The sequence below is a fragment of the Thunnus thynnus genome, chromosome 9, assembly GCF_963924715.1.
Source record: "Thunnus thynnus chromosome 9, fThuThy2.1, whole genome shotgun sequence".
Classification (NCBI taxonomy): domain Eukaryota; kingdom Metazoa; phylum Chordata; class Actinopteri; order Scombriformes; family Scombridae; genus Thunnus; species Thunnus thynnus.
The window spans coordinates 23,766,522-23,790,742 of NC_089525.1; the positions used below are offsets into that span (position 1 = coordinate 23,766,522).

Below are 24,221 nucleotides of genomic sequence, written 5' to 3' on the forward strand. Positions count from 1 at the left end.
GATCATTTACTTTAGTAAATGTGGCAATACCACAATATAAAAGTACTCTACATTAGTACAAGTCTTGCATTGTCACCAAATTTTACTTTAGATATTGGAGCTTTACTGATTCATAAAATGTAAGCAGGATTTCGGTGTTTTGTAGATGGTTGAGGTGGAGAATATTACCAGTGATGAAATATGGTGTTACTTTCAGGAATACAGCTCCCTCTGTCCAAATATGAGAAGTACTTCATTCATTGGACAACCCACAGAGAGGGCAGGGCACCATGAGAGAAGGGTGTTACACACAGTAAAGAATCACAACACTTATGAAAAAACCTGCAAGTTTATTGATTCTTTATAACAGTACAGTAGATATGTTATGACCTTGCATTGGTAGTAAATAGGTGCCTTAAGGAGCAGCAGTGTTTGTAATATCCATCTTACAAATGACTGACAAATCAAACACATACACTAGGAGAGAGGTCATTTGACATCCCGTGCAATCACTTGACAACAATACCTGCAGATCCATCACTTCCATTTCACAATCATTAAAATGGAATCCAGAATATTCAATCAATAATCAAGACCAACAGTACAGTTTAAGAAGGCCAGAACTCGGTCTTGGTCCGTTTAGGTAAAAATTAGAAAAATTAAACACTGCGCACAAATAAGGTCACTTAAATGAGAGAAAATGGAAGCATGTAGGTAGATTTATAAAGCAAGTCGTCAAGCTGATGCGAGAGTAGTAGTATGGTGTGGTGACCCTGTCCTGGTATGCTTGTCTGGGTTACTGGTCGTATAGGGAAGCAAGGTGGCCGTTTGCGTTTGCTTTAACGCATGGTGACGAACTCCTCAGATGAGGTGGGGTGAATCGCAATAGTCTTGTCAAAGTCTGATTTGGTTGCACCCATCTTGATGGCCACGGCGAAGCCCTGCAGCATCTCATCACAGCCCAGGCCCTGCATGTGCAGGCCCACCACCTGGGGAAAAAACAGACAATTCAGTATTTGAAAAATCAATGCAGTAGCTGATGCACACAAGTCAAAAATAAGGACAATGTCAAACTTATTATGGCTTTACTTCAGGCAGTAATGATCTTACAGTTCCTGAAAACTTGGTTTCAAATCTTAATTATTTCTCTCTCACATTAAATATTCATTCCTAAAAGTGCAGCAATCAAAGTTAAAGTTCAGAAAAATACACTGTTAGTTATTTTTATTAAGAGATTAACACTCAAAAACTCATCTTCACTTTATCAGGACTTTTTGTGTGTGATCAGATCAGATTTCATTAACAGTGGCCTGCAAACACCCTCAGAACTGTCATCACACTATAATTTAAATGTTTCTGAATTATGATCGGTGCACAAAAAACATGTGACATCACCTTTTTCTGAGTCTTACACAATCCAAACCAGTGAGAAGAGCACAGACAAATACATAAAATCTCTGAAGTTAAACAACTAATCATCGCTCATAGTAAGAAGTTGATAGAGAAAACAGGCTTTCGGGGCCTTTAAAGTTACTCAACCCTTAGATACGCTGACATTACTTATCAATATGTAATGCTCTCCTGTGATTGAAATCCTAAACCTGCGTCATTTCCAAGAATGACTTCCGAGAATCTGCACTGACTTGGTGAGAACAAGTTGTGGCTTATATGTCATGTAAAGGTCGAGGAAAACAAAGGTGTACACTGTAAGAACAAAAGCGATAACAAGAGTCACACCCCATACTCAAAATGTGAGGCATCCAGTGGGTGAATTACATTCCAGACTTGGGAAACTTCTCTTTGTGTTTTTTATGATGGATTTCTTTCAGTATTGGTTATAGTATCGATGCCAAATGGCGAGTCTAGACAGGAGCAGCTGCATTTTAGTTCTAAAGGGAACAGCACAAAAACCTGACATTTAAAATTAAAATGCAACTTAATGGATGGCTGTTATTTTCATTTACACATTCATGTTGAGCATGGTTTAGGGTGGACTTTTCTGATTATGTTCAAATTCAGCAGTACGACATAAAAGTTTCAAAGCAGGTTTTGGGATCTTCATTATCTTCCAAACAGATATGCATCCAAGTTCTGTGTGTCTCAAGAAACAATGCAAGCGATACAACATTGTAATTTTGAATTTAAAATGACTCGTTGTTGGGAAAAGTTTTAAACAGAAAGGTTTCTGTAGAGTTTTGATAGTAATCTCTTGCAGCATGTAGCGTTTATTTGGTAAACAAATGACTCCTACCGTCTCCTCCTTGCCCACACACACCAGCTTCATGATGCACTGACTCTTCCTGCTAGTGATGGCGTGATACATTGGAGTGAAAGAGGTCTTGTAGATCTTCACATTCTCCTTTCCTTTATATTTAATGGCCTCCTCTGTGAACCACAGTTAAGAATAAGAGTTCTTGTTAATTTACTGAGAATAATACCTGTAGAAATGTGTATTAAAGCAGATGTTGGACCACAAGAACATATTTGCAGCTCCCAGCATTGGAATTTGTAGGCAATTTAGGACGCTGCTCACCTGAGGACATCTCTAGTAAAGGCGTACTCACCTTCTGTGAGGCCCACTGTACCAATGGGTGGGTGGCTGAACACCACTGTGGGAATAGACGAGTAGTCCAACTTGGAATCCTTCTTGCCCTCAAACAGTCTGTGTGCCAGCTTTCTGCCTGCAGCAATGGCAACTACCCCAACATACAACACATCATCAGAGCGCAACTCTGAATAATAATAAATGTTATTCACATTCTCAAACCAGAAAACAAGCACAAAGCCTTATTATTGTGGCTATAAAACAGAGTTGGATGTCTGTTCTGTGAGAGAATTGTGCAGGAAATACTTGTATCAATGATTTAGCAATTCACACTGCTCACCTTTTAAGATCACTAAAACAGACAAGTAACTATTTGATTTACCAACCTATACAGATTTCATTTGAATGGATTTCTAAGGTGATCTAGAGTAATATTGGTCAGTAAGTTTTCTTTGTCTTTGGTTGGTTCAAACACTCCAGCAGTTTATCTTGTTGGACCTGAACCACAGCTGAAAAGCTGTCTTTTGTTTGTTCAGGTTCAAACTGCCAAATTACTGCCAATGGCTTGCAAACAGAGCACACAAACACTAAAAGGTAGCTAATTTATTGGACAGAGGCTGTAACAGTTTTCTTATCTTAATGCCAGACCAGAGCTAATGCAAATATCATTGTTTTGTTTACAAAAACATGTTTTTCCTGTAATTATCACTGGCCTGTCTTCAAACATGCAAAACCATACCAGACTTTGCTTGGGAGAGGCATTTTCTGGAAATCTTGGTGCAGTTATTTGTGGCTGCTAGCAGTGTTTATTTATAGCAGTGTTTAAAGGTGATTATTGTATTTCAAGAAAGTCTTGCCTCTATAAGACATTTTACAGAACACTGTTACCTATCGAAACACAGTGACATCATTTTATGTTAAAAAGTGTTTCTTGTGAATGCACCCATAAACACATTTTTCACCCACAACCAATAATAAAATAATACTGTAATACATTTCATATCTGGCATTTCAGTCTATTAAAAAACAGCTTCAGCTTTCAAATGTCCACATTAGCCAGGCTCTAACATAAGCATCACTATAGTTTTTAAGCAATATCAGTAAAAATGATTTGGGTTATTAGTGCCACTTCCTACCAGGTGTGAGAAGAGCTTTGCCACAAACATCTCCAACTGCGTAGATCCCTGGTCGACTGGTGTTTTGGAACTCATCCACCACAATATGACCCCTGTCATCTGTAATCACACCCTGACAAACACAGAGATTATATGGTTATTGTAGATTAGCTACATTATCACAAAGAGAGGCCCTAAAGAGTATCCCTCATCCACTATGAAGTTTACAGTCTATGGGCTTTGCAACATAACACAAATAAAACAAACAACGTTGCCACAGATAAAAGTTTTGGGATGAGATGCACAACAGCTATGAGGAAAGATATGATACGACTGTTTCTGCTCTCACTTATTATACACAAGCTGCTGAGTTGCAAACAGTGTACGTTTATAACAGAAAGTTAATTAAGGAGTAAGCAACTGAGCCGGAAAATTTTGTTTTCTGTCCATAGCAAGAAACAACAATGACTCATCCTACAGCAGAGGCTCTTAATATAACTCAGAATACACAGAGCAGAGGGAACCAAGTGTTCAATGAAAAGTGTGATTAAGTTTTGTGTTTTCCAAATATAACTTCATGGTTCCCTGAGTGCTGACCGCTTGTATATTTTCACTGGCCCAGCAGCCAAAATATGGAAATAACTCTTTTTCTCCATAATTTTGGTGAATTATTAATTGTATACAATGTATAGATTTGGTTGTTTTCCTTTAGTTAGTTTTAGTTAGTTAGGATGTGTAATGTTGATATATTACACAATTATGCAAATTATAAAATTAGGCACATATTGTCAGTAAATCAGTCAATGAATGGCGTATAAATGTAGGTTTCTCCATGTTTTGTGTAAAGCCAGAAAGTATGAAACACATCAGGAGAAGAGACCAGAATTTATGATAAAAACGTTTCAGAGTATTGATGAACTTAGTAATAAACTCTTGTGTTTAGAACTGAGACGATGCTCAGAGATCTGCAGAAATGTACTCGTTAAGAACAGTGAGAGAAAGAACATTATGGCGTTTGTTTGTGTGTGTGTGTGTGTTCACTCTAAGCTCCTTCTGTCTGCTTCTGTGAGCCACCTGTCCGCCACAGACACGGAGCTGAACTGAAATGAATGAATGAAAAGGGAAAAATGCAGAGAAGGAAAATGTAACAGAAACTAAGAGCGTCTGTCTCCGCAGTAAACCATCTGTTGAGTTTGATGGTTATTTATTTGTGCTTTAGAATGTAAGCGCGGTGAAACAATCAGAAAATAACAGTTTTATTTCTCTCATTCACTGCTTTGTTCTCTCTCTCTCTCTCACTCTCTCTCTTTTTCAAAACAAGTCAGGAAGCTGACAGCAAAGCCTAACTTTACTTTTAACGTTATCAGATGAAGCGAAATGTCCTCCCCTCGTCCTAAACTGTATACCCATGACTCCGATTGGCAGTCACTGACCCGTCAATGAACTTGCCCTGAATTAACTTCTACTGGTCCCGGGCCAATGGACATGTTGGACCTTGTGGTCATATTCTCTTTCATAAATCAGAGTACGTGGTATTAATTAGGTAGAGTGATTTGAATGTGCCATAATCATTCCTCCTGTTCATACTGACCATTAGAAGATCCCTTCATAACGCACTTACAATGTAAGTGATGGGGGACAAAATCCACAGTCCTCCTTCTGTACAAAAATGTATTTAAAAGTTTATCTGAAGCTGATATGAAGCTTCAGTCGTCTAAATGAGTCAAATCAAGTAGATGTCTTTCAACAGTACAGTCTTTTTAGTGCCAAAGTCCCTCTTTTTGTTACTATACTTCCACCACAGCTCAACAGGGAAACACTGTCCGAGGAAACACAAAGAGGGAATTTGATGCTAAAAAGACTGTAAATGTAGCAGATATCCACTTGATATGACTAACTCAGACTACTGAAGCCTCATATAAGCTTCAGATAAACTTTTAAATGCATTTTTGCACAAAAATGTGGATTTTGGCCCCCCATCACTTACATTGAAAGTGCATTTGAAGGGGATCTGTTAATAGCCAGTATGAACAGGAGGAATAATTACAGCGAGGAAAACCTCTTTCAGTGTCCATTTGGTCTCCTGACTGTTGTTTATAGACAGACTTGAAAAACTGTGACTCTATCCTTCATTGGACAACCTGATATCCCTCTTCTCTCTGTGGCTTACTACCTAACCCAGACTTAACTGCCCTTTTAATCCGCTATTAATTTGCTTGTTCAGCCTGAGCTAACAAGCATTTCACGGGTGCCAACATTTCACTCTTCACCACTAAATACAAACAACATAACAACGGCTGTCACATGATATCTGTCCTGTCTTGTTCCCTGATTATCTTCCATCCTTTACCTAAGATGAGCCCATGTCTGGTTTATTTTTGGGTTCTTTTTATCTAAAAAGTGTTTGATTATGAAACCTTTTTCATCCAATATTGTGTTACTGGATGTACTTCTTTCACAAAGCTGTTTTTACACAGCAGAAAACAAAAATAATATGTGTTGAAGAAACAAACATTTTAAATGTTTGAGGATAATGAAGCAGGCAAGGTGAGTCAACTATCTTAGATGGACTATTACTTTTTACTGTTTCATGGATGTATGTGTTGTCTTGCGAACTTTTTCCAGCTTCAAAACAACACCCCTCAATGAGCACAGTGAAGGTTTTTAATGATTTTGTCTGTCTAGGAACATCTGCCTATTTTTCAACTGAGCTTTTTCGAATGATCTGTTGTTGCCTTTGTACATTTCAGCATCCAGTTTACAGTAAACACCATAAAGAGACCTTTTAAGAGCACAGCAGACTGTTACCATCTCGCCGATGTTTAGTCCAGAAGTATTGGGCCGTCTGCCGATGGCCCACAGAAGACAGTCCACCTCCTGGATCGTACTGATCTTCTCCTCCTCGTTTTTCTTCTCTGGATCTTTGGTAACAAGCGTCACCTCCAGACCTCTGTCTGTTTTACTGACAGACTTCACCTGAGAGTTCTTCCACAAATCTACACCGGAGTTTTGCAGTTCTTTGGTACAGTTTGTGCTTACGAAGCTGTCAAAGTTCCTCAAAACCTACAGAGAAGAATATGAGAGTACATGGAGACACACGTATTTCATTACTGCACATTTCTTAAAATCTGTGTTCATGTATTTCATCGTCAAAGAAGGCCTTGTGGCTCTACGTATTTTCTTCTTACTCCTGCCTGTCGAATTACAAGGGATGTTTTGGATCCCAGGGTGGAAAGGATGCCTGCCATCTCCACTGCAATATAACCAGCACCCACAATGACGCTGCGCCTGTCGGGAAAACAAAAGTGTTGATTATAGGAATGGTTTTCAACATGATTTCCAATAAACACTAAAGAGATTACTTACTTCGGAAGGCTTTCAAGTTCAAAGAAGCCATCGCTGGTGATGCCCAGACCTGCCCCTGAAATGATCGATAAACAGAATATTTTGCATGATTGTTTCCTTTTGTATTAGTACTCTTTATAACTATAATAAAACCAGTTATTAAGGTAAAACAGCTCCACGCAAAGACAGTTACCTTTTCCAAGTAAAACCTAAGTACAGTATCATTCAATATCCTACCTGGAACTTCAGTATCACTCAAGACAGAAGGCTGCCCTCCGGTGGCGATGAGGATGTGAGGTGCCGTGTATTTTCTCCCATTGACCTCCACAGTCGGCTCAGGATCACTTGTAAACCTGGCATGACCTAGAATAGTTTGGATTTTAGCCTATAAGGGAACATATGCCATTAGCAATAAGTTTTCTTCATATGAAATATTATAAACAAATCAAACAAGTTAAATAGTTCTTGAAACCGTGAGGATGCTTAGAACCAACTTGACAGACATGAAGTGAGATATGTAAATGAAACCTGACACTTTGAATTAATAATAAAGGTACTATGGATATGTACTTACCTTGTCGAGATTGTTGCGATAAACGCGATTTAGGTGACTAACATAAGCATCCCTTTTGGCCTTGAGAGTTCTGCAAATACAGGATATGATCATAGATAAGAGGTATGTTTGTTTTACCCTTATTTATTTAAGTAAAGCTTGCTTCTCAACTATGTTCACAGGATGCATTAACACTCATACGCTTCTATGAGTAAAAGAAACAAACAAAAAAATTGAAAAATAGAAAATAAACTTCACTTAAATAAAGGCTCCACTTTATTTAAGTGGAGCTTTTGAATTTTCAGCCTACATCTGAGCATATTTGTGAACATTAATTCCTAAACTACTATTATTGGAGTAAAAAAATACATTTAGCAATGATGTCAGAATTAAATTTGACATAAAAAGCTTCAGTGTCCAACTGTCTACACACTTCCATCATGTAGTGAAGCATTCAGCCGTGTGTCTCCCAGCAGCTCCACTATACAAATTCAAACATTTGGAGGGAATAAGCAGGTTTCACATTTTCAATTTCCCAGAATTTCATGCCTGGTCCTGGGATTCAAACGTGCAACTGCCTGTTCACAAGACTGCTCCTGTCTGCTGGGGCTCAGTTACAGATATGATCCAGGCAGGCAAAGCCCTTCCTGCTTTTGTAAACAATACATTGGCATAAACACTTGTTTTACTTGTTACAACTGATACTTCTGTTATCATTCACAGAAATCTGATGACTTTATTTGGATGAAGTAGAAACTATAAGAGTATTTCCTTATGCTGTTATTTGATATTCCACTAATAATGCGTCTTACACATTATTATCATCTTATTTATGAGTAAAATAGTATGAAAACCACATCAATCTACTGACATTGGATTGTAAATTCTACTGCTGGAAAGTCCAAAATGACAGAAACATGAAACAAACAACGCAATCCAACACAACAACCTCAAAGGTTGCAACAAAAGTAGAAATAACATCATTTTTTACGTGGTTTCATGAAAATAGCTTTAGATTGTAAAACACTGATGATACACTTACAACACAGAAGTATGTAGACAGTTGGATAATTTCATGCAGGTTTACTTTAGAATAAAGCCAAACCCTATTTTAGGTTAATGTTTTGTATCCTTGACTGTTATTTCCTCATTCTGTGGCCACTCCTTCCTACCCTCTATCTTTCACAATCGCCTTTACTTAACCATGTTGTGCACAGAGATAGAGATGTGGGCTAAAGTGAAGCAGTAAAGAGACCTAACAGACAAGGAAGTTGTTTCTGTGAAAAGGGACATTGTTTTTTTTTCAGGAACACACATAACAGGTGTCAATGGAGCGCAGTGAGGTTGCACAAAAAAAGTGAAATAAGACACCGAGAGATAACTTACTCCCAACTGAAACGAACGTTTTCAATGTCAAAGCCGTAGTCACTGTGATCATGGAGATACTCGGCATGAACCGCTGCATTCCACATAACCTGTGAAGAGAGATAAAGGAAGAAGAATTGACATTTAGTAAACTTTTGTGCGCATTAACAAATGATTATGCTGTTAAAACTTATTACAACAAGAGTGGAAAGAAAACTGTACCTTCTTTGGGACACAGCCGACATTGACCTGGAAAACATGCGAAGAAAGCAAAATAAGATATAAATAGCATGCAAGAAAACTTTCTTTTCTGAATAAAATATGCTTATTTTGTCTTCCTAGATGAGAGATCATTGCAGTTCAAGATATACATACAGTATATCACAATATAATGAATGTATGCGAACTCCTTGTTGCTTAATGTCAAACAAAACTCTTCAAACATGTTAAAGAAAACCTTCAATAACTATTTTTGTTAGTTTTTAATCATGCTCTTCTTGGAATCATTAATTTGGACACCAACAACAATAATATAGTAAAACCATACCATCATGATATGATACTACTTAAAGTCGATTAATGTTAAAATTAATATGAACTTCTTATCAAAGTTTTCTGTTGAACTCCTTGTCATAATGGTTCATATATAAAAATATAATCAGATTATGAGAGTTTATTTCCTTATTTTAGCTAAATTTGATTAGTTTGGCAAACTGTCTTGGCTTGATGCAATCAGTGTCTGTGGTTAAAGTGGTGAAAGACAAATCTGCAGCAATATCAATAAACAGCTTCCCGTCTCTTAGATCGGCTAAAGAAAAGTGATTGTAATGGGTGGACACAATAATATGAACACCTATATACACTATAATGCCTTCAAATATAATAGCCCTGCAATAATAGAAACTATAGCTTTATGAAGCCTCTTCTTCACATTGCAGCCCTTGTGCACATACCAAATACCACATTTGTCTCAACACTTTCTATTGTCTGCATCTGTTTTTTGTTTTTAGTTAATAAGGGGATCCTCATCAATACCAGAAATGTTAAGACTATATCTCTGATGTCTTTTAAATTGGGTTAGTATGCCCCATGGCTAGAGGAGTGCTTATGAGCTGGGACGCTTCAAACTTCAAACAAACCCACCATGTTTGTTGCACACAACAAAAAAAAAAACTTCCACAAAAGGAGTCCGGAGGCTTCGCAGTGAACCTGGTAACTAACGTGCGTGTGTAAAAGTTGCAGAGAGGATGGATGGCAGTGTTTTGTTTTTCTGTTTTTTTTTTGTTTTTTTTTTACTCACGCAGGTACCTCCGAGTTTGTGACTCTCGATCACGGCGGTCGCTGCGCCGAGCTCCGCCGCCCTCCGAGCGCCGGCTAGACCTCCAGACCCGCCGCCGATCACCAGAAAGTCGAACCGGGTTGTGTCTGCTGCCGTCGGGTCTGAGGCCATGCTGCGGCGTATCACTCCGTGTCTGCGAAAAGACGAGAAAAGCTGCTTTCGGAGGATGAAGAAGCAGGGAGCTCTAGTCCGGGTTAGCCGGTTTAATATTGCCATAACCAGGAAGCTCGCAGGCGTATGTGTCGGACAAACGGGGGAATGGGAGGGTCAAAGTGAAAGCCACTGCTGTGTCATTATGAATTACAACAATGGTGTGTAAATCCCAGAAACAGTTGTCACAATAGTCATGGTGATCCTCACATGAGCTACAGGGGTTACAACAACAGCTTTAAATCAGAGCAAATTCTGCAACAAGAATTAAACTGGGAAAGACTGAAGGCATCTGAGCATTTAGGATTTTAGATAGAAGTCATATAATTAAAGAAAACTTTACGACAATTAAGCAGAGTAACAGCCTTGCCCAGTATCTGACATATTACTCACCTTGGCAGTGACACAGTGCGAAGTAGTCTGCACACTTTTACAAACAGCATGATTTTGTTGGCTTCAGGGCATTTTAATAAGAAGTATCCACCATGTGCGGTTGTTTATCTCTTTCTCTCTCTGATGACTGTCAGCTGGTGGAGGCCTGACTTTGTCACATCAAATATAAAAGCTTTAAAGCACTTCCTGTGTCACTGAGTGAACCCACAGTAATACAAACCCATTTATAACGCATTTGTCTGTAAAAGAAACGATTGCCTTCAACGATTAAAAAGATAAAAGGGTACCGACGCGTTAAAAATTAATAAATATAATGCTGTCTGTCATGGGCGTGCGTAAACGGAACTAACCAATCAAAAAGTGTTTACGTGATTTTTTTTGTAGGCAGGTTTAGATTTTAACGTCAACGGTATTGGGAAATGTCGCCATTGTTTTCCTAGGATGGCGAAGACAGGAACCGCCCTACTCTGCCTCTGATTGGCTAGTACTCGTTGCCTTCGTTGGTTAGGTTTAGGCGTGAGGAGTGTGATTGGTAAGAATATCACGGTCAGCCAATCAGAGGCAGAGGAGGGCGGGTCATAACTTTGCCATCCTAGGAAAATATATCGCTAAGGACATGTCAGATGTTTGCGTGGTGTTTCTTTAAGAATAGCAGCTATGCTACGCACAGTTCGCCAGCTGTCAAGAAAAAAACAAAATAAAAATATGAACATCCGGTCACAACTTTCAAAATAATCCTTCACTCTCGCAGCAGCATAAAGAACAATATCTAAATCCGTCAGCCTGGCTTTACGTTCATAATTGTATGGTGTTATTATTATACTTTTCATTTATCTATAATCATCATTATTTATTTTATTCTATTTGATTTTATTTATATTTTACAGTTTTATTATAATCTATTTATTTTGTGTAGTGTTTTATAATTTTATTTGATTGACATTCTTATTGCTTCTATGATCATTTATTATTTATATTTTATTATCTTAACTATTCATCTTTTACTGTTCTTATTCAATTAACTCTTTTTTTGGCTTTTTAGTTATTTTAGTGTGCATTAGTCTCCAAATGCATATTCAAGATTTCTTTATTTATTGTCATTTCTCAGTATTCGCATACACCAAAATTAACTTCCATGTCCCCCAGACCAAAAACAGTGCACCAGCAGAATAAACGGTTTAAACAAACATAACTTCAAAAATATGAGATTATTTAAAATACATTGTGTAACGATATTAGGAAAGTTTCAGAAACAAAAAATAAAGTAATGATATAATTACACAAAAGTACACAAAAGAAAAAAAGCCTTAAAACAGCAGCAAGCATATAACATGAGGTTGTATATTACCTTTACGTTTGGTAATCAATTGTGAAGCACTTTGAATTGCATTTGACTTGTATGAAAGGTGCTATATAAATAAAGTTAGTTAGAATTGATTGATTGATTAATTGGTTGGTTATTTGTTTGTTTGGTTGGTTGGTTATTTGCTTGTGTATCAGCTCTCAGATGTACCGCTTTGGATAAAAGCGTCTGGTAAATGAAATTGTAAATTGTAAATTTGTTTATTTGGTTGATTGATTGATAAAGGTATGTTGAGAAAAAAGCATCTATTGGAGTATTTTTAATATTAATCCGACGCTCTTAATTTGAAGGCTTGATCAACCCGTTTCCGGAGTGCTTTAGCTAGCTTTGGCTAACGACAAGCTAATGTAAAAAAACGGCTCGACTGGCAGCGTTGGCAAGCGTTACTGGACGTCAACAGAGATATATTTTTTTAATCTATGAAAACGTCATTACACAGCACTCCAAATAGGTATGTATGCGAGATTTCACTTCTTTACAAACATAAACAGTTTAAATGCGAACCGTCGTCGTTACGACCCCCCTGTTGTGGTCAGATGGGGCCTTTTCCTTGTGTGCAAAGGAAGCGTGCCCGCGGCAGCAGCAGAAAAATGTAAATAGAGGTGGCTATATACATTTTAGTTCACCGCTGTGCATCTTAAGGTAAACATACAATCCGTGTATTGAAGAACAGGTAACTGCATGCGTAAAAAAATGCTGCTTGAGCTGTGTGTGAGGGGGGAGGGGCTTTATGGGCCTTGCCTGTAATGTTAGCACTGTAAGCTTCAGTAACTGACTCCACTGTTAAAGCATTTTTTTTCTCATTTGCTTCTCACAGGGGGAAGACACCTAATTTGTCAGTTTCTGCGCTCCTCTGAGGAGAAAACTCTGGGCGTCAGGTGGAGATGGATGTTTACTCCTCAGTATAGCCTCTGAATTAGTAGGACCTGTTGCCAGGTGATCTCACCGATCAACATGAAGCCTGTCAGCTACCAAAGCATGCCATCATCTATGGGCGGTGGACATCCTAACTTGGCCCTGGGTCATGTGTTAAGCACTTCCAATGTGATGTATTGTGAGAAATGCGGATTTGCTTCCACAGACGCTGCAGTGTTCAAGAAGCATATGATTGAGCACATGGGGACAAGGTTTTACTGCTTTTATTGCAACAATGTCTCGTTCAGTGAGGCAGAGCTGAACGCTCACCTGAAGCAACACACTGCTAAGTATCCGTTCAAGTGTCCTCACTGTGGACAGGGCTACATGAGGAGGCTGTGCCTTGTGAAGCACATTGAGCGTCTGCACAGTAAAAGCATTACTCAAGGACCCACTAAGCCTGGCATGACAAAAACTCCACATGTCCCTGTCTCCAGTGCCTTACCAAGTGTGCCCACTGCTGATCCATCGACACTTCGACCACTTGTTCGAGTGACAGTACCAACGCCCAGCACACCTGCACTCAGACTAGGAAAAGATGAACAGAAAGGCAAAACACTGGACACAAATTTATCCAATGCCACTAATGGTCATGCAGAACTCTTGTCCCTTCAGAATGGACCCATTCAACACAACAGGGCTTTCACTGTATCACTTCCAGAGGAAGTAACAATCCCTGCTGGCTGCTTGGTTGAACTTGTAGAGGTGAAAACTGTCAATGGGACAAAGGAGCTAAAGCTGAGGCTCTTCTCTCAACAGGAAAATGAGTCTGTGATAAAAGACGGAAGGACCACAGTGTCTCAAAACACTGCACTGGGAAAACCATTATCATCTGCGTTAAATCATCCAAACACAGTAAAGTCTACTAGTATGGGGATGTGCACAATTAACAGGAAACAGTTTGAAACAAAGACTGTGAATGTGGAACGACCAACTGTTGTCCCAGCCAATATTTCCAAAAGCCTTTTAAATCAAGTAAGCAAAGAAAAATGTGGATTGAAAAGAGCATCACAAGAAGTTATCAACTTGGAATGTCACACAGTCACCCCAAACAAAGTTTCCAAAAGTATCGTCAATCTTGTAAGAGAAAGAAATAGTGGGATCATTGTCACGCAGAGAGAACCTGCAAACCACAATGCAGCGCATGCCACTGTTATCTGCAGCAGGGCTGTCAATAGTTTGACAAGCAACCTGCATCCAGAAAACATAGGAACGCATGTTTCTCAGAGAACAGTGGACGAGAGAAAAAGTTTTATTCCAGAGCATTCCAAGATTATTTCACCCAGGAGGCCAAGTGACATAAAAAGCACTCCTCAAGATGTGTCAGTGGCCGTTAAACTGGAACCTGGGGAGACGCACCTCAAAGACAACACTCCAAAAATAAAGAAAGAGGCGGTGGGTGTGAAGCAGCAAAGTTTGAAATCACCCTCTCCTTCCTTGATTGTTCCCTTAGCTGCAACTGCCCAAGTGAGACCTTCAGCAATCTCACTCTGCAAGGATAACCTCTCTGCAAATCCATCCTTTCCGGTACCTGGCACTGCACGGAGGACTCTAAATGAGCCCCCATCAGTCAAAACACCTGTGGTTTGTAATCACACAAATTCAAAAAGTTCATCTTGGACTCAGGAAGTCAGATCCAATGAGAGGGCAGCTGAGGGTGACATCCCAGAACCGGAGGGGTTTCCTGTCATCTCCTCTGTGTTTTCATTGAGTCAACAACCAGAAGACGTCCAAGGCTCCATGCAGCCACTGGTAATGGCTCTGCGTGGCATAGTGATGGATAAAAGTAACAATAGTATCACTGGAGATCACATCAAGATAACAAATGTCAGCACAGAGAAGATGAAGGAGGCACCGACGTCAGGAAACTGCGCTCAGGTGCCCAAAAAAAATGGATCCTTCACACATGACTGCTTATTGAAAGAGCGGATCAGTAAGTCAGTCAAAGTAGAAGAGTCTGATAAAGGTATTCAGCACCCTCTTGCACTGACCCAGAAAAATCTCCATGTCAAGAAGGAAGAAAAAAACACTACGTTGACAGACAAAGATAAACGCAGTCAAACTCCTGATTTAAAGTCTTCAACAGACAAGAAACCTGTTTCCGAACTTGCCTCACATGTAGATTCATCTGTCACTGCAGACCCCCTACAGCAAATACCTGTTATGGCAAAAAGTGAGCATGATATCTCTTCAAAATTCCTGACTGTCTCTTTGAAAAGGGTACAAGTAGGCGTGTGGAAGAAAAGCAAGAAAGGACTGAAACTTAGAATATCAAAATATAAGACTCAGATACCCGTGGGCCGTCTGACTGACTGTACAGTTATTCACCCCATGCCGCTGAAGGTGGACCAACCGGTGAAACGACCAGGCCCGAACCAGCCCGTGGTGGTACTCAATCACCCAAAGCCCCGGGCCCCCGTACAGGGCACGAGAGCAGACACTGTTGCTGACTCAGGAGCCTCTGAGGCGGTTCCAAAGTGCCAAATCTTAAAAATGAGGCTCAGCAAAGTGATGGGACAGAAATATGAGGTGATGGGGTGCACTGTTGGGGTCTTTCCATGAATTTCAACGGACACAAGTGTACATTTATGAGGAAATAACTAGTATTACAATAGGAATTCTGACTTCAAAAAAATGACAAATTATTTGGGCAATTATTTTATTTATGGGAGCAGAAGATGAAGGGCATATGGACATATCTGAGCGTCACTGAACGTTGTTATATGTTGTCTAAATATGCATGGGATAAGGAATAATCAAGTGCAATGTAGTTTGACTGCTTTGAGTCATAGATCACAACTGCTGTAGTAGGTTGCAGTCATAAATACACAGATGTTAAGTGCTGTTTAAGAAGTCTTAGAAGCCAGTAGGTCTGTCAAAGTGGAAGGCATTAAGACATGCTGTTCATTTAAAAAGGAAAACTTGCTGTATTTTTTTTTGTTTGAGATGATTAAACCCACTCAGAATCAAAAAAAAATATACAATTAAGGTTCTGTTCAAGTATTAATCCCCATTTTACTGTAGTTAATTCTCAGATTAACAGAACAGTCCCAACATAAGGAGAGCAAAAAGTCCCTTTACAGTCACCATATATGAACTTGGAGGACTTAAAGCCTGGAAAACGTTTTGCTCTTCTGACAGTGTTCCTCTTCCTCATTTGATGCGACAATGACTAGTTGTAGATAGACGCATGCAAAAAGTCACATTTCAAGACCAATTACCTTGTAAATTTTTCATCTCAAAGGCTCCTCTAGATGCAGCCTGTGGTTTTCTTTTGTCCGGTTTTTAAAAGGTCACAATCGGTGCAGCTATCATTATCCCATAATCACAGTCAGTTGTGAAGTGGTGCACTCAGGCAATCTTTGCACATTTTCCAGATTTTTATCAGTCACTGGTAAATATATCACGTAAACTAGATCGTTGAGAAAGCCACTGCAAGGTGTAAATAACGGAAGCTTGTAATGAGTGTCTTAGGGAGCGGTATAGATATGTTGTAAACCACAGAGTGTTAGAGAAATGGAAGCTGTGTTTGTCAGCTGTCCATCATGTGTTGTGTGAAATCACAGTTATACTTGGGTATTATGGTGTATGCTCCAGCTTCCCACTGGTATTTATCACTTTGCTGGCTTTTCTTGGTGATTAACTTGAAAGTTTGTGATTTTACGAGTTAACAAGCAGTGCCTGAATGCACCATTAGTATTGTTTTTTTATGAGACTTGGGCTTAAAAGCGAAAATTTGGACGTCTACAGAATTGTGCATTTCATTGTCGAGTCTCACATGCATCTTTGTAATCGAATATTATATTATTTTTACTGTTTCCAACACATAAAGTGTATGTTTTCATTGAATATAATGTGTAATTAGCCACAGATATTTTATAATGAACCTAAATGAGTTACAATCCTAGAAACAAGTGTTAATGCGGGGGGGAAAAAAAATTTTTCAACTTGTGTTGCTGCTTGTGCCATATAGTTTGCTTTCTCTTGAGGTCCCAAGTTCCATCCGCACTTTGTAGAAAACCCAGGAGCTCCTAAACAATAATGCAATGCATGATGGAGTGATTAAAAACAAGCCAGACGGGTTTATTACTGTAAGAGAAAGACAGACACATACTTGTATTTTATAAGATTTTACCACCATGTACCATAGATACTCAGTGACTGTGGTGACTCTGGGGAACTTGAAACTTGTTGGAACTTGTATAGTTTTCAAAAAGCATCACATAGGACATTAGCAATCTTCTTTCCTGATACTTTGCAGATCTATTTGTCTTCTTCTGACAGCATTATGACACCTGTGTGTCTTTGTTTATAACGTAATAATGACATATGAGGTGCTAGACCTATTATTAAATGTATAGGTTTTGGTTACCTACAGTTTTTATTGTGTATATACGTTTTGGTCACCCACTGATTTTATTGTATATTTACCTATAAATATAAAACGTGATGATGGTGTTCATACTCCGTAGGGAATGCCTGACATTCCACGGCCTCTTTTGCCACAGCGGTTATGTTGTGCTTTACTTTCCTAACATTGCAGTGTCTGAAGCTGCCGTGCTGTACTCCGTCTTTATTATATATATATTATTTTAAAAGGTGTTTGACAGTCCTCTCTGAATGTTTTACTTTGCCTTTTATTCATTGTTCATTTGTGGGAGAATTACTCATGTTCCAGTTGAAACTGTTTTACTACATTCTGTGTTCATTTTCATCGTGTCCCATGCTTTTATAATAACAATTGTGTAACAATTTTTTTTTTTCTATTAAAAGAAAGTAAACATGATCACAGTTAACATGACTGATTCCAGTTTGTTCAACAGAATTGCATTAAGTGCTTGTGGTCATAGTTAAACCTCTGATGTAGTAGGTAAAGAGGTTTATAAACACACTGAGACCTTGATTAAAGCCCTGTTGGTAAAAACCGGGACCACTGGAGCAGGCTGACACCTGGATCTAATGGGCCTTCGCAGCAGACATGTTGACTTGTCAGAGTAAGGAAAGCACAGGTGTTACTAATAACATTAACAATGGCTCCATTCTATCCAGGTGTCCCAGTGAGCCATGACAGTCAATGTCTTTAAGGAAAAAGGCGTTTTCTCTTAATCATAGATAACATCCAAAAGACAGTTGGTCTCTTGTGTTTATATGCCGTACATCTGTTATGATCTCAACTCAAGTGACCACACCAAGAAGGACACACAACACGATGAACTCTAACAAAAGATGATTTATTAAATCAACAAGGAAACTAAATATTTAAAGTATGGGTTGTCTGATGCATGAATGGAGAGTGTGCGTGTAGGTGGTGTCAGGTACATGAGCAAAGTAAATAACTAAGACAACGTAACTAAAACAGGTATCTGTAGGGAAGAGTAGAGAGCTGCAAACAGCAGCAACAAGCAGTCAGAAGAGAGTGAAAGAAGCTGCTAGCTGCGGCCAGGCTTTATCACCCGGGCACACCAGCACCAGGTGTTCACAGTTGACAGACAGGTGAATAAACATCAAACCTAAGGATGACAGGGGTCATCACACATCTAATTAATCAAAAATATTTAAAAAAAAAAACTTGTTTCTGATTCACTGGTGGTTGCTCAAGGTCAAGGTCACTTTTATTGTCTCCCTCAGTAGACATTTGTCTTGGATAAAAGGAACTGCTGCAACAACATCACAACAAAAAATAAGAAAAGCACAATAAATAAAAACACAAGTGCAGACACTGGCCTAGGATTTAAAAAAAGAACAGCAAATTAGTACAAAGACCATTCACTCTATTAAAAAACTGCAGTTCTAAGGTAAAAACATCTCAAGCATACTCACCTTAATAAATAAATTACAAACAAACAGACACATCTCACTTTACATGCTCACAAACAAGCACAAAATTGGTGGAGAGCAGCAGTTATCTGCCCTTCTGTCTGTCCGCCATGACTTGTCTGTTAGTGAGTTTAACTGATAAAGGGACAAATGAATCTTTATCACGACTGCACTTACACAAAGGGACCCTGTACCTCCTTCCAGTATTCATTAGCACATATTCAGAGTTCAAAAAATGTATAACAGGTAGTGCTGAAAAAAAATAACTATTTGATAACTAGCTACTACAGATACAACGGTAATTGTTGTTATAGATGAAACTACCCAACAGTGGGTAATAGTAACAGCTCCCCCTCAACCAGCTACAATATTAAAATGCTGCTAATATGTTAAAGGATCACTAATAATCATCCAGTGAGTCTAATGTATGTTCTCATTCTGAAAGGGGCTGTTCTTCCAGCATATCGAGTACTTTTACATTTGATGGATACATAATGTAGATTTTCCTGATAATTCATACTTTGAGTAAATACTGGCCTTTTACTTTAATGGAGTGTTTATACAAAGTGGTTTTCATCATTTTTGTGTAAAGGATAAGAATATTTTAAAACACCCAGTTCAGAATTGACCAACCAGTGTAGAAAGAAATGGGCAAAAGAAAACAGACTCTGTAGTTAAAAAAAATACTTTATTGGATGGCTTCTAATAATTAAATGAATAAGTAGAGTTAAAACAAGGCCAAAGCCGGGGGAGCTAAGAGTCAGTTGGATAGGGGGGGCACACCCAACCACAGGCACCCATCTGTGGCTGGGTGTGCTCAACTTCTCTTCCTTGTGTGTGGCGAAACCAAACTATCTCACCAAGGACTGCTGTGCTGTTGCTGGTCACTGATTCGTGGCTGGTCGGTTGCTGCATCAATGTTGCACTGTATTTTCTGGTGGCTCTGCTAACCAGCTGCTGCTCTGCACTTTGCAGCCCTCCAGACACCAAACCAGCTGTTTCATGTAGTGGAAACCAGCAGCAGATTCAGCACACCCCCACACTGCACATAAGAGGAGACAAGTAAACTGACTGAGTAATTTACAAACATCATCATGTCCTCCAAAAGTCTCCACGCAACAGACCAACCGACATAAACACTCTGATTCTATACTTGCATGGAGAACAACACTTCAAAACTACATCAAATACAAACATTAAAGTCTGTATCTGCACACAAGAGGAGGCAGCAAACTGACTGACTCTAGTGTGTGTTGCTGGTTAAATAACTGCAGATTGGAGGTCACATCCAAACATACCTGTATATCACCAGTTGATCACCATGCATTTCACCACACGTGAAGAACACACCCACAGAATACACATCAGGTGCTAAAACAATAATAGTTTTGTTCACTGCACTCAATATCAAGCTGATACAGGTCTACCTGGTTACACCCCTCCCTGCTGAAATGGCACTAACTGTCATGGTATCATGTCATCAGCACTTGTAGGGACCCAAAACCCAACCCTTCAGGGACCTAAGGGAGCCCTACTTGTGGTCTTACGGTTTCAACAAATGCGCAACTTTTTCAAAATTCCCCTCCCCCTGTATAATAATATGATTGTTGTTCCCACCTATTAGCCAGCTTTCCCTGGTCCTTTGCTCTCATGTCCTGTAACAGTGCCTGCTGGCCAGGTATCAATGGAGAGATGTCAGCCTTCTGGTCATAAGAGGCCTTTTGCCGGGACATTGCAGAGTCTCTATGCTGCTTGGCCTTTTCAAATGCAAACTGCAGTCGCCGCTGGTGACGTTTGACCCAGTCCTCCACTTATGAGCCACCTTCTCAGCCCAGCAGGCGATCCTGTGGAAGAAATCCATTCCTTCCAAACATCAAATAATGTGGGGAGTAGTACGTTGAACTATGAACTGTGTTCTTGTATACCTGTATCATTTCAGGCAGATGTTCATGCCAGTTCCTCCTCTCTTCTCCCAAGGTCCCCAACAAACCTAAGAGAGTCCTGTTGAATCTTTCACAAGCACCATTTCTAAAAATTGGGACCTTGGTCTGACAACAAGCATTTAGGCACAACAAACTGTTGGATTACTTTACTCCACAGTACCTCGGCTGTTGTTGTTTTGCGACCTTTTGTTGCTGCCACCCATGCATACTTGGTGAAGTGGTCCACCATGACCAGCACATTGTGGTAAGCGTCCTCTGGATGACCTATAGACAGAAAATCTAAAGACAACAGTTCCAAAAGGGGCAGAAGTCTAAACAGGTGTCAAAGGTGCTTGTTTAGAGTTAGGACCCTTACGCAGAACACACTGTTGACATTGGGCACATCAGTCTGTTACATCTATAACTAAATGTGGCTAGAAAAACCTTTTTCTTAATCAGAGAAACAGTCTTTTCAGGACTCCAGTGTCCAGCCTGTTCATGATACAACTGTCAAACATGGCGTTGCTCACCTTCTGGAACTAAGAGTTGAATTATGGGGTCACCTCCCTTGGGGTCTTGACGTGCCTGATGCAGCACTCCATCAGTCAGTGAGAGACAATGCCAGTGATGCACAATCTGCTGGACTGACCTGGTCTCCTGCTTCCTCTCTCTCTTATTGAGCTGGTGGCCTCTCTGTAAATACTTGAATACTCTTTCCAAGGTGGGATCTGTGCTTTAAAGACCCATCCACTGGGTTGGAGTCCGCTCAGAAAACAAAGGTGTACAGTGTTTGGCGTGCTGAAGACCTGGCTTTGAGGTGTTCCTTCCTGAACCAATGCACATTGCTTCCTGGGCTCTGATGTGCACAAAGGATAAAATCTCTAGCCCCTCCCTCACTTCCTCTGAGTCTGGTTTTGGCACTTCCAGTGGGAAACGAGACAAAGCATCTGCACTTTGATTAGTACATCCCGGTTTATACTTTATTTCAAACTGAAAACTGGCATTGGCATGCTGCCAATGTTTGTTCCAAGCTACAAAGTTTGGCTGAGTTTGGACTCAGACTGGACTTGTTCCTGTCAACAGTTAATTCAGTGGTTTGGCAATTTTGGCAAAGTCTTTCACAAGCCTGCGGTAGTAGCATGCTAGGGCAGGCAGGAAAGACTGCAGTGGTTTCACTGACTTTGGAGTTGCCCAATCCTGAACATATCCTGAACACATTTCAACTTATCAGGCTCTGGGGAAATCCCCTCTGCTGACACATGGTGTCCCAGATATTGCACTTCCTTTTTCAAAATATGGCACTTAACAGGCTTTAATTGAACCCAAACTTGCCAGATGTGAAGCAAAATCAGGGGAAATATGATTAAATCATCAAGGTAAATCAATAAAGACTGCAGGTTCTGATCACGCATTAATGAAAATGAATGAATGAAAAGTTCCTTGTGCATAATACAAGCCAGAAGGCATTCAGGTAAATTCAAATAAACCCATGAGAGTGGTAAAGGCCATTTTTTCTTTCTGCAGGAGCAACTTTAACCTGCCAGTATCCAATTGCCAGGTCCAGTGTGGAAAAATACTTTGGTTTGCCCAAGTTTGCCAATGACTCCTCACTTCAAAGGAATAGATAAGCATCTTTGTGACTCACTGAAATGAGTCTGCAATAATCCACACAGAATATGCCTGCTTCCTTAGATAAAGTTCTGCTATGATGACGTCACATCGTCATCTTCAATGCCTCTTGAGTTCTTGTTTTTAAGCCTCAGGAAGTCCTCCTGCAGTCTCAGTGCAATGTCCTCCGGCATTGAGAAACTGAGAGCGCAGGACCGAGGCAGTGGCTTTATCTCCATACAACTTATCTAATTCACTAAAAATCAGCTTGACTGTGCTCTGCCTTTCTGGTGGTAAAATTAAAAATTTCCTTTTAGCTTTGCCTTCCAGACAGAAAAATGTCAATTTGGCCCTAAATTCCACTGGGACTCCTTGCAAAGCAAAAATAGTTTTAAGATTACTCTTCCACTCTCCTAAACTGATCTCTGAATCTCTCCCTTTAAACTTATATGTTACCATGATAAGCACAGGAGCCATGCCAACTGGTCTGAACACTGCACCAGGAGCTGGGTTTTCTCTACTAGGGCTATGGAATCAAATAAAGGTCATAAATATTGTCTTGTGAAATATTTTGTGTATGTGTAATTAAAATTTGTGCAGGGTTTTTTTCAGCAGTGAGGTTCAACAAAGTCTGAGAGATGGCCACACAAATTTCTCACCTGTGTGTGCGATACTGAAGTTACAACTACAAATTGCAAGTTACGAGTACGAATTTTGACCCTGTTTTTGCGTGTGAATCTGATTGGTCAAACACAGAATCATTCTATCCAATCAGAGGACAGATGGTTCTGTTGCGTTCATCCCCCTGCAGGTCTTCAAAGATGGACAATGGTGTGGACTCTTCCGCAACCCAGGTGGGTTTAATTGTACTCGTGGATGCTGTAGATAATAATGATAAACATTATACGTGTTGTTTATTTAGCTTGTAGTTAGTTTGCTGTTGTTGTAAGGTTCAAGTTCAGGAAGACTGCTTTATGTACCCAGAATAGAACAGTAATGTAGTTTTCTATTAGCAAACATCCGCTAGCATTACCGAAGTAGCAGCATCAATGCTGGCAGGAACTTTTCAAGCTGAAGGCAAAGCAACTGTGATGACATGTACCGTAATTACACATAGTTAGACATGGACACAAGCACACTCCTTACGCCTGGGACACACATGATGCATGAGCAGCGTGTATGCGTCGTGGAACCTCTTGCTTTTCATTTCGGCGCCCATGTTAACAGGTTAGAGCAGCCACACGTGGCTGTGTGCGTCGCATCATCTAGAGATTCGAGGTCTCGCCTATTTTCTCTGCGTGATGCGTGCGGTTCTCAGCAGAAATAGACAAGGAAAACGATAGAAAGATAGGGCTGCCAGTAGCAGTGCAGCAGAAGTAAACATGCTGCCTGTGTGGACGCTGCAAGCGTACGAGACACAGCAGTTCAGCGACGCACGCGCTCACGCGCTGCTCACGCATCCTGTGTGTCCCAGGCGTTAGTATTTACAATTTTGTGGATTTAGGACAGTCTGGCTCCTGTGGGATTACAGAAGCTTTGATGTAAATGTGAAGAGAGTATCAAGTTTATATTGTCGTGCTTACTGAGATGAAGTTAGCATTAGCTATTAGCTTAGGTAAGGTTGATGGTAACAGTAAGCCAGTAAATTTGCAGGAAGTTGATTGTATTTTCTGTAATCTTATTGTGTTTGTTGGCACAGGTAGAGCCAACCCTAACCCTAACCCTAACCCTAACCCCTAACCCTAACCCCTAACCCTAACCCTAGCCGACGGTCTGGTGGAAGTGTGAGCAGTGGACAGGAGCACAGCAGGG

The 24,221-nt window shown here is 39.9% G+C and overlaps 2 protein-coding genes and 1 long non-coding RNA gene across 8 annotated transcripts; 1 reads left to right on the forward strand and 2 right to left on the reverse strand.

Annotated features, from left to right (window-relative positions):
- Positions 1 to 309: 309 nt before the first annotated feature.
- Positions 310 to 11,141, reverse strand: gsr (glutathione reductase). Of its 3 annotated transcripts, XM_067599791.1 has the most exons (13): positions 10,785 to 11,141; positions 10,203 to 10,374; positions 9,125 to 9,151; positions 8,924 to 9,012; positions 7,559 to 7,628; positions 7,222 to 7,369; positions 7,006 to 7,060; positions 6,828 to 6,927; positions 6,448 to 6,702; positions 3,661 to 3,772; positions 2,544 to 2,675; positions 2,231 to 2,364; positions 310 to 968 (listed from the first exon to the last, which is right to left on the reverse strand). In XM_067599791.1, the coding sequence occupies exons 1-13, from the start codon at positions 10,832 to 10,834 to the stop codon at positions 819 to 821; spliced, it is 1,494 nt and encodes a 497-aa protein (XP_067455892.1). In that variant the 5' UTR covers positions 10,835 to 11,141; the 3' UTR covers positions 310 to 818. The 3 variants fall into 3 exon arrangements, with proteins under 3 accessions (XP_067455892.1, XP_067455891.1, XP_067455893.1); XM_067599790.1 differs by lacking the exon at positions 10,785 to 11,141 and having other exon boundaries at positions 10,203 to 10,551; XM_067599792.1 differs by lacking the exon at positions 10,785 to 11,141 and having other exon boundaries at positions 10,211 to 10,351.
- A 607-nt stretch (positions 11,142 to 11,748) lies between these two features.
- Positions 11,749 to 17,858, forward strand: LOC137189729 (zinc finger protein 518B). 2 transcript variants are annotated; one of them, XM_067599788.1, is made up of 2 exons: positions 11,749 to 12,598; positions 12,965 to 17,858. In XM_067599788.1, the coding sequence occupies exon 2, from the start codon at positions 13,102 to 13,104 to the stop codon at positions 15,622 to 15,624; it is 2,523 nt and encodes an 840-aa protein (XP_067455889.1). In that variant the 5' UTR covers positions 11,749 to 12,598; positions 12,965 to 13,101; the 3' UTR covers positions 15,625 to 17,858. The 2 variants fall into 2 exon arrangements, with proteins under 2 accessions (XP_067455889.1, XP_067455890.1); XM_067599789.1 differs by lacking the exon at positions 11,749 to 12,598 and adding an exon at positions 12,654 to 12,789.
- Positions 17,859 to 18,199: 341 nt separating this feature from the next.
- On the reverse strand, positions 18,200 to 23,810 carry LOC137189732 (uncharacterized). 3 transcript variants are annotated; one of them, XR_010929723.1, is made up of 4 exons: positions 21,332 to 23,810; positions 20,805 to 21,086; positions 20,497 to 20,723; positions 18,200 to 19,921 (listed from the first exon to the last, which is right to left on the reverse strand). It is a non-coding gene; the product is annotated as an uncharacterized lncRNA (long non-coding RNA). The 3 variants fall into 3 exon arrangements; XR_010929722.1 differs by having other exon boundaries at positions 20,805 to 20,889; positions 20,983 to 23,810; XR_010929721.1 differs by having other exon boundaries at positions 20,805 to 23,808.
- Positions 23,811 to 24,221: the final 411 nt, after the last annotated feature.

Coding starts and splice junctions, on each gene's coding strand:
- gsr (XM_067599790.1), bottom strand. CDS start 10,457: ATGGCAATATTAAACCGGCTAACCCGGACTAGAGCTCCCTGCTTCTTC. Junction 7,629..8,923: donor AACGTTCGTTTCAGTTGGGA/GTAAGTTATCTC, acceptor CTGTATTTGCAG/AACTCTCAAGGCCAAAAGGG. Junction 7,061..7,221: donor GAGTGATACTGAAGTTCCAG/GTAGGATATTGA, acceptor CGATCATTTCAG/GGGCAGGTCTGGGCATCACC.
- LOC137189729 (XM_067599788.1), top strand. CDS start 13,102: ATGAAGCCTGTCAGCTACCAAAGCATGCCATCATCTATGGGCGGTGGA.